The sequence below is a fragment of the Thunnus albacares genome, chromosome 6 (genome assembly GCF_914725855.1).
Source record: "Thunnus albacares chromosome 6, fThuAlb1.1, whole genome shotgun sequence".
NCBI lineage: Eukaryota > Metazoa > Chordata > Actinopteri > Scombriformes > Scombridae > Thunnus > Thunnus albacares.
The window spans coordinates 622,984-635,097 of record NC_058111.1 but is presented as its reverse complement, the minus strand read 5'-3'; the positions used below and the strand labels follow the sequence as shown (position 1 = coordinate 635,097).

The 12,114-nt window shown below is 40.4% G+C and overlaps 2 protein-coding genes across 2 annotated transcripts; both read right to left on the bottom strand.

Moving 5' to 3' along the window:
- Positions 1-1,913: 1,913 nt before the first annotated feature.
- On the bottom strand, positions 1,914-2,840 carry LOC122983780 (olfactory receptor 11A1-like). The gene has a single exon (XM_044353891.1). The coding sequence runs from the start codon at positions 2,838-2,840 to the stop codon at positions 1,914-1,916; it is 927 nt and encodes a 308-aa protein (XP_044209826.1).
- A 4,808-nt stretch (positions 2,841-7,648) lies between these two features.
- On the bottom strand, positions 7,649-8,569 carry LOC122984157 (olfactory receptor 142-like). Its single transcript, XM_044354484.1, has one exon. The coding sequence runs from the start codon at positions 8,567-8,569 to the stop codon at positions 7,649-7,651; it is 921 nt and encodes a 306-aa protein (XP_044210419.1).
- Positions 8,570-12,114: the final 3,545 nt, after the last annotated feature.

Sequence of the window (12,114 nt, the reverse complement as noted above, 5' to 3'; positions counted from 1 at the left end):
GATTGAAAACCAGGGGTGACTGGACCCATTTGAAACCTGGATCAGAGGTTGCAGAACAGCCACCCGCCAGTGCAACATCCACACTGGTGGGGGGTATTGGTTATCTAGGCAGAGACCATTTCAGAATAAACTAAAATAAAGTTTAAGTTAAAGTTTATTTATTTAAAGTGCAAAGTCACACCAGGGTGTCTCAATACACTTTACAACAGTAAAACAATGTTAAAACAATTGAACAATATTAAAAGAATCGAGGGGGGACGACACAAAAAAGATAAAAAATGGAAAATTTAAAAGTGGTCCAAAACACAGAAAACCATCTGAGGTAGCTCATCATGTGACACACGCATAGTATGAGATCACAACAACTGATAGCAGGAATGGAGATATTAGTGAGACAGTGTGGCTGTTCTACAGCCGCACTGGGGTGAGAGAAAAGACTATCAAATCCATGTCAGTGGTGTTAAGGCAGGTCATATGATTTCATGAACTCAAGGAAGGAATCCATTAATTTCACATGGTGTTCTGATCGTGAACGTATTTCTTTTTTGGATGTTCTGGTGAAAAAAGTGGGAACCTCTATACAAACTGAGATATATAAAAAGAAAACTGACAGAAATACTTTTAGTAGTTTTCACTCACCAGCATTAAAAAAGTCTACCTTACAGTCAATTACTGAGGATCAGACGAATCTGTAATATGGACGATTCTTTTGAGTCACATGATTATTTTACATGTAGGCGGTATGGAGAGACATTATTGGATAATCATCTTAAGAGGGTACACCTATTTCAGCGATCAGAGTTACTTACACCGAGTTCCTGAGAGACCTGTTCCTGGCATTAGTCTCTACATATAGTTCCATCTCTAAGTCAGTCCAAAAAGCAGTGAGTCAACATTAGCATATTTTGGAGAGCGACCCTCATATTGCAAATGCATTTCAAAATCGACCTATATATTTTTATAAGAGGTCCTCCAACAACTCCAACAATGTGATCTTTTAGTAAAGTCTGATTTGCTTAAGAGTCACACTCACTTCCTGTCTCAGATTCCCAGCGGTATTTTTCCTTGTCATAATTGTGTACATTGTTATGCTATGATTAAGGGCATCATCATTTCACCCATCCAAAATCTGATGTGGAGATTAAGGTTAGGGGCTTAATCACATGCAATACGAAATATGTTGTTTATTTGTTAAAATGCCCATGCGATCATTATTATGTTGGTAAAACAAAACAAGAGTTAAAAACCAGGATCTGTGAACATAAGTGTTCCATCTGCAATCGTGATGATAAATCATCAGTGGCGATGCATTTTAACAGCCATAACCACAGTTTGTGTGAACTACATTGTATATATGGGCATTGCTACTGTGAATATGCCACGGAGAGGTGGCAACAGAGACAGAATTCTTCTGCAGAGGGAGACGTATTGGATACACTCCCTGAATACCCTCATTCCTGATGGGTTGAATAAGGAGATTTCATTTACTTGTTTCTTATGAACTGATTGTAATTCTTTGATTAACTTTATGTCAAGAATCTGCTACATGAATGAGGTGATTTTATTTGCTTCTTATGAACTGAACATAAGAATTATTGTTGTTGCCTCAACATTAGTATCTTACATTTTATCAGAGAAAAGACTTCTACATATGATGTTGATTTTGGTTAAATTCAGTCCATATAGAAGAGGGTTGACTGGCATGTGAGAAAGTATAATGATAAAAAAAATTCAACACATGATTAGTACTGGTAAATGAATACAGACAAACAAACACAGTGGACAATGTTAACTGACTTACAAGAGGAGTCAGCACTTTATTTGATGCGTTTCAGCAGGGGTTACAACTATTAGCACTACCACTATTGATGATGTAACAACAGTCTTTCTACAGCTGATAAAAGAAGAGTAGCTCACATTTTACCGAAGACAAGACTTTTACATAATCTATGTATTTTAGACAGTTTCAATCCATACAGTACAGGGTTGAAGAGAGGTTGGCAAGTGAGGAAGTATAATGATAAAAAAATGCGCAACATATTGGGTACACTGCTCATATCAAATCTACTCTGTAATACTTCCAAGAAACAACCACAAGAGAAGTTGAGCAGGGAAACAAGGTGAGGTGTGCAGGTACTGACAGCTTTCTGTCTGGTCTGTTTAGAACCAGAAAAACAAACTTTAAGAATTCTCATGTAACTGTAAACGTTTAGTATCGTAAGACCAGTTAATACAGTGAAAGTGTAAATGAGTCCATAGATGTTGTTGGCTGATGTATCATAGCATGCCAGTTTCACCACAGAGTAGTTGTCACAGTACAGTCTGTAAATGATATTTCCACACAGCTTTAAAGAGGCATTCAATGAAATCATTACAACAATTGCAAGAAGAGGGAATAACCATGTTATAGCAATTAGAATGGCAACCTTTTTAGACGTCATACGCGTGTTATATTGCAGAGGAAAACAGATAGCAAGGTATCTGTCATAAGACATGACAGCTAAATTATAAAACTGAACATTTACATAAGTGTACAAACAGAAAATCTGCATTAAACAAAAGAAAACAGAAACAGTGTGAATGTCAGAGAGGATCTGAACCAGAAGGAATGGAAACAACCCTGTACTACCATACAGTTCATTTACAAACAGGCTGCACAGAAAAAGGTACATAGGTTCATGTAAGCTTCTGTTCATACAGATAACCACAATGAGCAAAACATTGGCACAAACTATTAACATATAAAAACACACAGTTATAATGAAAAATAAGTATTTTAAAAGCCCAATGTCAAAATAGGCAGCAAGTGTGAAATATGAAACCTGTGAAGAGTTCATCATGACAATTCAAGTTTACACAGAATTAATTAGTTTCAACATTGCAAATTTGTAAAAGTTGAAATGTCAGATTTATGCTTATTTTGGACTCACTGCATCATTCAGTCTGCTCACAGTAAAGATATTAATTCTCACAAAAACACACATCATAGATCCTCTAAACTTAACATTCCCTTATTTGCAATAAATATAATGATTAGCTTAAAAAATACACATCCATACACAGTTTATGGCATTGTGTGAGTCCAAACACTCAGACTGTGAGTCCTTCCCAACTGAGCTGAAACTCTACTTCTGCTTCTTTTAAACTTTTCAAACAGAAGACGCCCACAGCAGCAGACTGACCTCATTATCACAGGTCACATCTAACAGAAAGGTTAGCACACCACCTGCTGTTAGGAAATTTGAAAACATAGCAGAGTAAAACAAATGTAAGGAAAAAGAAATTGATTCTTCCTTTTCCATATACACATTAGAACTGAACTGACTGAGCCGGCAAGTATTTTGAAAACCAAATAGTCAAGTAGCCTAAGCAATTTTCCAAGCAGACATGCTAAACTGCTGGTTCCACCTTCTCAAATGTGAGAATTTGCTTTTTCCTGTTTTTAAATATCTGTATGCCTATTTCTGTCTTATGTAAAGCACTTTGAACTGCCCATTGTTGCAAAATGCCTCATTTGGTCTCACTGACTGAGTGGTAATGTTGAAAGTATGCTGTTGTCACCCTGCTTTGGTGTTATGCTTAGAGCCACATGTATAAACATTTCCTAAAACTAAAACTATGCCATGTTTACACATTTATTAAAAGTTGGACCTGCACATACTGCAGACTCAGGCACTTCATTAGCTGAACAGGTTGATGGTCACGTCACTGTGGTTCAAATTGTTGTTAGACTAGAATGTTTTTAATACATCAAAACACAGATTTGTTACCATGATAATGTTACTGTAAAGACCATACACCATAAAGTTGCACAGTCTGCTAGCTTTCAGCCTGCTTTCCAGCCAGCTAGCTTGCAGGATACTGGTCACCAGCCCCAGTGCCACAGAGACTCTGCTCGCTAGCACCACAGAGTCTCCGCTCCCCAGCTCCACTAAGACTCAGCCACCGGTTTCCAGCTTTCAGCTCAAGCACCAGCCCACACAGCCACCCCAGCCACATCAATCACCTGTTCTTGCTGGGCTGCAGCAATCATCTGTTCCTGCTGGGCTGCAGCAATCTTCTGTTCCTGCTTGGGCCTGTTTCTGAGCTGCAATGATCCTGTCCCTGCCTGCCCGAAGTCATGGAGCCGTGGTCTTTGGGTTCCTGTTTAGTTGTTTCCTTTTGGCTGCCAAGTTTTCATGATTCCAGTCCTTTTAGACCTCAAGTCACCAGTCTCCATTGACCCACAGCTGGACCTCCCAGATCATCTGTCAGCCATCTTCGCTGATGCCAAGTCAGATCTTCAGCTGCCTGCCTCCTGCTCTGCACCCCGATGGTCTGCCTCTTCTGTACCCTGCCTTGACCTACAGCTGCACTCTGAAATCTGATGAACCAGAGTGCAGAGGCTCCAAGTCCAAGTCCGGTATCTGTAAACCACCAATGTGCACCTTCATGGACAACTGAACAGTGGCCATGGAGTCAGTACCTGGATGCAGATGCATCCTGAAGGGGCTGGAGAAGCTGATGGGATGGGCCAGGATGTCCTTCAAAACAGAGAAATCAAAGTTTTTGGTTTTGGAGAAAGGCAGAGTAGTGAACAAGTTCTGTTTCTCTATCTCAGAAACACCAATCCCTACCATCGCAGAGTAGTCTGTGAAAAGCCTGGGAAATACCTTGGACAGCAGCCTCAAAGATACAATATCCATTAAGAACACCTGCAAGGAGTTGGAGGGGTGGCTGAGAGATGTTGAGAGGATGGGCCTTCCAGGAAAATTGAAGGCATGGGTTAACCAACACGGTATTCTGCCAAGGATCTTGTGGCCACTGCTCCTCTATATGTTCCCGATCTCCACCATCTCAGACCTGGAAAAGAGAGTCAGCTGCAACCTGAGGAGATGGCTAGGTCTACCGAAAAGCTTGAGCAGCATTACCATCACTTCAATGAGGAGGAGTTCAAGGTTTTGTGAGCAAAGGAGGTGCTGCAGTTCCAAGAGTCAAACAACCTTAAAGTCTCAGGGGCAGGAGTAGCAGTCAGGACCAGACGAAAGTAGAGAACTGAGGCTGGCAGAGTCACGGCTATGCTATGGAGTCCTGATAGGAACAGTGGTCAGAGGAAGGACTGGGCTAGGAACCGCTGCAACTCCCCATTATGACAAGGCTTGAGGAAAGGAATAGCTACAACTGGTCCAGAATGAAGTGAGAGCAGTGGGAAAGAGACAGTAAGCTACATGGACTAGATGGGAACAAGTTGTGGAGAGGAAGATCTCATAGACTGCCCTCTGGAGGTCAGAGCCACACTGCATCAGGTTCTTGGTTCTTGGTCCAGGATGTGTACACATCCAAGAACCTGATGCAGGTTCCTCCCCAGCCCATCCAACCTGCACTGCTGGGGCTTGGTCAATACACCAGTGTGCTCCCTTTTCCAGAGAAAGGGGACCCTTGAGCACATCTTGAGCTGCTGTCCAAAGGCTCTAGGGGAAGGCCAATATTGCTGGTGTCACGACCAGCTGCTCAAGCAAGACCATCACAGAGATCATCTGCAGTGCCATCACCAGGTGCCAGAGGTCAAAACCCTCAAAGCAAACCATCAGCGTCATCAGAGCTGGAGAGAAGTCAAGAGCAACACCTGAGGCAACATCAGGGCTTCTCAACACTGCACAGGATTGGCAGCTGACAGTGCACTTGGGTAGGCAACTCAGGTTCCCTCAGCATGTTGACAAGACCACCAAAATACGAGGGTCTAGTCAGTGACTACCACAGACAAGGCTGGCAGGCAAGGCGCTTGCCTATGGATGTAGGGTGCAGAGGCTTTTCAGGACAGTCCCTCTGTAGGACTTACACTGTGTTCGGCATCACAGGCGAGAGGAAGAGGAGGGCCATCTACAACAGTAAAGAGGCTGCTGAGAAAGCCTCCAGGTGGCTCTGGATGAGAGTGGATCTGTGGGATAGTGCAGCTAAGGCAGACGCTGAGGCTTGATCAACCTCAGCTGGGTCACCTGAGTGAGGGTGTCTAATGTTCAAAAGACCCAAAACACCTAATGACCTCAGGACACATCACTGGCAATGTGCCCTAGCTTAGCATCAGAAGATGTATCATTACAACAAAAAAGGAGCCAAAAACAATGAACTGTGCAAATTTGAATAACAATACACACATTTTCAAGCATTTTCTCCTAGAAGACATTCATGGTGTTGCACTCAGCTTTTTACATGCGTGACAGAAGTAGTTGTGTGAAGAATGAAACATTTTTTAAAGAGAGAAGTTCAAACCCTACCTACTTTCTCACCTGCACACACCTGGCAGATCGCTGTGTAAAGTGAGTGTGGCCGTTGTATTTTTGGCTTAGCCATCTCAATTCTGCCGTTGGAAAGGTGTGGGGGAAGAGAGGTTCAGCTGCTTTCTGACAAGCATCAGCACCTTTAGCTCGTACTTGGAACACTTTGCGACGCTTGATGCAGAGAAGTCCTATATAAAAAAATGACTTTTTACCATGTCTCTAAAAATATCAACATTCTCATTATGGTATTTTTTCTATCCAACATGTAATATAACTAATACTGCAGTCTCAAGGGGCCTCTAGCAGGGTTTAAAAAAAAACAAAAAAACAAAAAAACTTTTAGTCTCTAAGTCTTGTTTTCCAGTAGTGTCATAATATATTTGAACACTGAGCTGAGTCATTTAGAAAGACTACAGACTAGTTCTTGTTTATTTCAAACTGAGCCTCCTGAGCTGTTCTTAGAGTCTTTGACATTTTCTGTTAACTGACTCTTCAGCTGCTGGTTTGACCAGACTGAACGTAATGTCTGTCAGCCTAAAGTCACATCCAGTAAGAAGTTTGCTGTCAGGTTTCACTGAGATTTTCAATGATTGCTACACACTGTTGAGCATATAGGTGTTGTTTCCACAATTACCTGTTTAATGTGTTATATCACATTTACTAGGCTTACCCTTGCAGCACAGGGAACAATTCACATGAACATTCAACCTGATCATCTCTTCCACCTGAACTCTAAGTCACAGAGCCCAAAAATATAAAGTCTATAAATTAATCTCATCATAAAACCACAAGGCTGAAAAGAAACAACAAAAAAATGATCTCCCTCTGCAGCTTTTGAACAAGATAACAAAAGCCATCAGCTGGAGCACAGTAACAACAGTATCAAAGGACAGGTAAGGTGTTGTTAGAGGAGAGGATCCGTCTTCAGAAACACATAAAGAAGGTTCATACTCTCTGTTCAGGTTTACCTGGTTTGTCCCAGATGAAATGAAGAAATGAAAACTATATACCTTGTTTAATTGTTTATTCAATAGTTTTTTTTTCTTTCAAAGCAAATAAAAGATACAGCTGTGCCTGCACTTAACTGCTGTTTCCTGCTACTTAAAAAACTGTAAATCTTCTTCTATTACAAAGATAATGTCATTCCTCAGTCTAACACATGATTCAAACTGCTTTCAAAAACTGTTATTTAACTTGACCTTTGCCAAAACGGACTTCTGTTATGTTCATCTTAAGTGCTCCCTGTATTTACAGAGGCAAAACTGTTTACACAACAAGGAATTTTACGTTATTCTCCATCATCATCAATGACAATATGCACAGTTATTGTTTATAAAGCGCAACACATTTAAATCAGACCAGCAAACCTCTGGACTGACAATAGCTTACGTTTAAGCAAAAAACATATTTTTACATATGATACGGATATTAGACATTTTCAGGCCATACATTACAGAGTTGAAGAGTGGCTGACATGTGAGCCAGTATAATGATAAAAATATTCGAAGCATATTTGGTACTCTGCTCATATCAAACCTGTGCTGCACTAATTCAAAGCCAGCCCCAACAGTGAAGTTGAGCAGGGAAGCAAGGTGAGGTGTGCAGGTACTGACGGCTTTCTGTCTTGTCTGTTTAGAACCAGAAAAACAAACTTGAAGAATTTTTATGTACGTGTAAAAGATTAGAGTTACGGGACATGAAACTATAAGAGCTGTGGCAGTGAGTCCATAAATATTAATGACTGTTGTGTTGTAACATGCCAGTTTGACAATAGAGTAGTTATCACAGTAAACTTTGTTAATGATGTTACTACACAGCTGTAAAGGGACACTCAAAGTTATTGGAACAAAACATATAACATAAGCATATAACCACGTTACAGCAATAAGTAGTGTTATCTTATGAGACGTCATCCGTGTGTTATAATGTAGAGGACAACAAATAGCAAGATATCTGTCATAAGACATGATGGCTAAGTTGAAAAATTCCACACTTGCATAAGAGTACAAACAGAAAATCTGCAGGAAACAAAGGGGAGCAGAAACAGTGTGAATGTCAGAGAGGATCTGAACCAGAAGGAATGGAAACAACCCTGTACTACCATACAGTTCATTTACAAACAGGCTGCACAGAAAAAGGTACATAGGTTCATGTAAGCTTCTGTTCATACAGATAACCACAATGAGCAAAACATTGGCACAAATGATTAACATATATAAAGACATGACAATCATGAAATATAAATATTTAAAAACCCCAGTGTCGAAGTAGGCAGCAAGTGTGAAATATGAAACCTGTGTGGAGTTTAACATGATCCTTCACACATAAACACAATTCAGTGCGATGACACAAAACAGATAACAAAGAAAAGAATTGTAACTGATGTCTCGAACTTGGCATTCCCTTAATTAAATATAATTCTTAAGTAAGAAATAACAAAACCACAGTTAGGTCATGACATTATTTGAATCCTAACATGAACCTTCTGCATTCAGACTGTGAGTCCCTTCTAACTGAGATGAATATCTGCTTCTGCTGCTTTTAACCTTTTCTAGTCAGGAGACGCCCACAGCAGCAGAATGACCTCATTATCAGATGACACACTCACTGAGTCTCATTTCTAAAACAAACAGACCTCCTACTATTTACCATTTTGAAAAGATAACTCTGAAAAAAACCTGTTTTCCTTCCTTGCTTTAAAGGAACATGTAGCATTTTTAGATCATGTGTTTGGTCGAGTGTGTGTCTGTTTGTGTATTTTCCTGCAACTAATCTCATATACTACTAGACCCATCAGCCTAATATTTTTTGTGCAGCCTGCTGCAGGCAAGCTGACATCCATAGAAAAGTTTGGTCTCATCTTGAACCAAATTCCATACCATACCATTCTCAATATATTATGATCCACTAAAGTTAGGCAGGATACGAGATGAATAAATCCCTGTTTTTGTTATCTTTGCCCCCATCTTGACTGTAAAGGAGTCAGGAGGGAAAAATGAGTGAGATTCAACTATTCTTTGTTTGGGAGGCGAGGTGGAGGTAGGTGGAGGTTTTATTTTGTGCAGTCTATTAAAACAAAATGTTCTAAATAAATCCAATCCAATCCACTTTATTTATATAGCATGATTTTAACAAACACAAGGTTTCCAAAGTGCTGCACAGCAAGATAAAAAAAACACAATAAATAGCACAACAGAACACAATAAAACGCTGAAGGACACAATAGGATAAAGGTAATAAAATAAGATAAAATCAAATAAAATAAGATAAAAACAAATAAAATCAAATAAGATCAAATCAAATAAAATAAATAAAATAAAATAAATAAAGTGCACTGCTCACACAAGATGCAACACGCTACATGGTGTGAAAGCCAGAGAGGAGAGGTGGGTTTTAAGAAGAGATTTAAAATGAGACAGTGAGGAGGCCTAATGTCTAATGTGCAGTGGTAATCCATTCCACAGTTTTGGAGCTGCAACAGCAACAGCTTGTTCACCTCTGAGCTTAAGCCTCGCTTTAGGTACTGTCAGGAGCAGCTGGTCAGCTGACCTGAGAGAGCGGCCTGGAGTGTAGGGGTGCAGCAGCGCAGAGAGGTAAGGTAGGGCTAGGCCATTCAAGGCTTTAAAAGCAAATAAAATAATTTTAAAATGAATCCTAAAATGGACGGGCAGCCAATGGAGTGAAGCTAAAATAGGTGAAATGTGCTCATACTTGCTTGTGCCAGTTAAAAGACGTGCAGCAGCATTTTGCACCAGTTGAAGACGAGCAATGGAGGACGCACTAACCCCCATATAAAGTGCATTGCAGTAATCCAGCCGAGTGGTCACAAAGGCGTGGATTACTGTCTCAAAGTGTTGTCTCTGAAGGACTGGTTTAATTTCTGCCAGCTGCCTCAACTGGAAAAAGCTTGACCTCACCACAGCTTTAATCTGGCTGTCAAATTTAAGGTCTGTGTCCACTTTTACCCCCAGATTGTGCACAGTTGGCTTGTGATACTGTGCCAAAGAACCCAGATCAACCAGGGGGGTCACAGAAGTGCCACCAAAGACCATGACTTCTGTCTTTTTTTCATTAAAATTTAGGAAGTTTAGAGACATCCAGGCTTTAATCTCATGTAAACACTCATGCAATGGCTTAACACTGTAGGAGGGACATAGATCTGAGTAGATGGAGGGAAAATAAAAGAAGGCCAAGTACAGAGCCCTGTGGTACCCCATATGAGAGGGGAGCAGTGGAGGACACAGAGTCATCAAGGCTGACACAATAATGTTTCAGTTGAGAAGATTGGACTCATTGTCCTGTTTATTATTCTCTTATTAAGTTTATATAGTTAGGTGAAGCCAGGACGCCGGGTTATAATAACATTACACTATTCTATGCATCTTAAAGAAAACTGAGACTATACTATACAAAAACACTTCATTATCAAGCGGCAACCCCCAGACCTGAAAAATGAAGCCAACGAAGAAGTGCCAAAAACAGTTTTACAGTTCCTTGAATGGCCACTTGAGGCTCCAAAAGCAAGTGAATCCCCGTAGACCCCCATGTTAAAATGCCCAACTTTACACCAGAAATAAACATGTTTACAGCCTGGTACAAACAACGGTTTTGGTCTCTGTAACTAATTTCCCTGTTCATGACAACTGTATGGGGGGTGAATTTTAATGTAACTCTCCCGTTTAAATTTTATTAAGCCTTATGCATAATTAAGGACATCTCTGTAATAGGATGTGATGGTCATTGGTGTCAAATAAGGCACTAAGATCTAACAGGACAAGTACAGAAATAAGTCCTTTGTCTGATGCAGTAAAGAGATCATCTGTAACTTTCACCAGTGCTGTCTCTGTGCTATGATGCCTCTAAATCCTGACTGAAAATCCTCAAATAGACTATTGTTATGTAGAAAGTCACACAACTGATTAGAGACTGCTTTCTCAAGGATCTTAGAGAGAAATGGAAGGTTAGATATAGGTCTATAATTGGCTAAAACGCCTGAATCAAGAGTAGGCTTCTTAAGAAGAGGTTTAATTACAGCTACTTTAAAGGACTGTGGTACATAGCCTGTTACTAAAGACAAATTGATTATATCTAGTAAAGAAGTGCTAACTAAGGGTAAGAATGCAGCTGCACGTGTACTGACAAAAACTAGAGAAAGATCATATTTCTCCCATTTTAGCTTCGCTGCATTGGCTTCCTGTAAAATCCAGAATAGAATTTAAAATCCTTCTCCTCACCTACAAAGCCCTTAATGGTCAGGCACCATCATATCCTAAAGAGCTCATAATACCGTATTATCCCACTAGAACACTGCGCTCCCAGTATGCAGCTTACTGGTGGTTCCTACAGTCTTTAAAAGTAGGATGGGAGGCAGAGCCTTCAGCTATCAGGCTCCTCTCTTGTGGAACCATCTTCCAGATTGGGTCCGGGGTGCAGACACCCTCTCTATGTTTAAGAGTAGGCTTAAAACTTTCCTTTTTGATAAAGCTTATAGTTAGGGCCGACCAGGCTCGCCTTGGATCAGCCCTTAGTTATGCTGCTATAGGCCTAGACTGCTGGGGGACTTCCCATGATGCACTGAGCTCCTCTCTTCTCCTCCTCCTCTCCATCTGTATGCATTCATGTAACATCAATGCAAGTTTTTGTGTTTTCTGGTCTTGCAGGTTCCTACTAATCAGGGTCATGTATGTTGAGCTAACCTGTAATTTAGCTGGCTTTGGAATCAGTGGCGAATCATTTTCTCAGTGTCAAGTCGAAGCTGATACTAGTTACTTATTCAGTGAGCTGAATTTGTTTCGCCCTCTACTCAGTGATGAACATCTAACAGAAATATTGGCACTTATCTCTGATGAAAAAATCT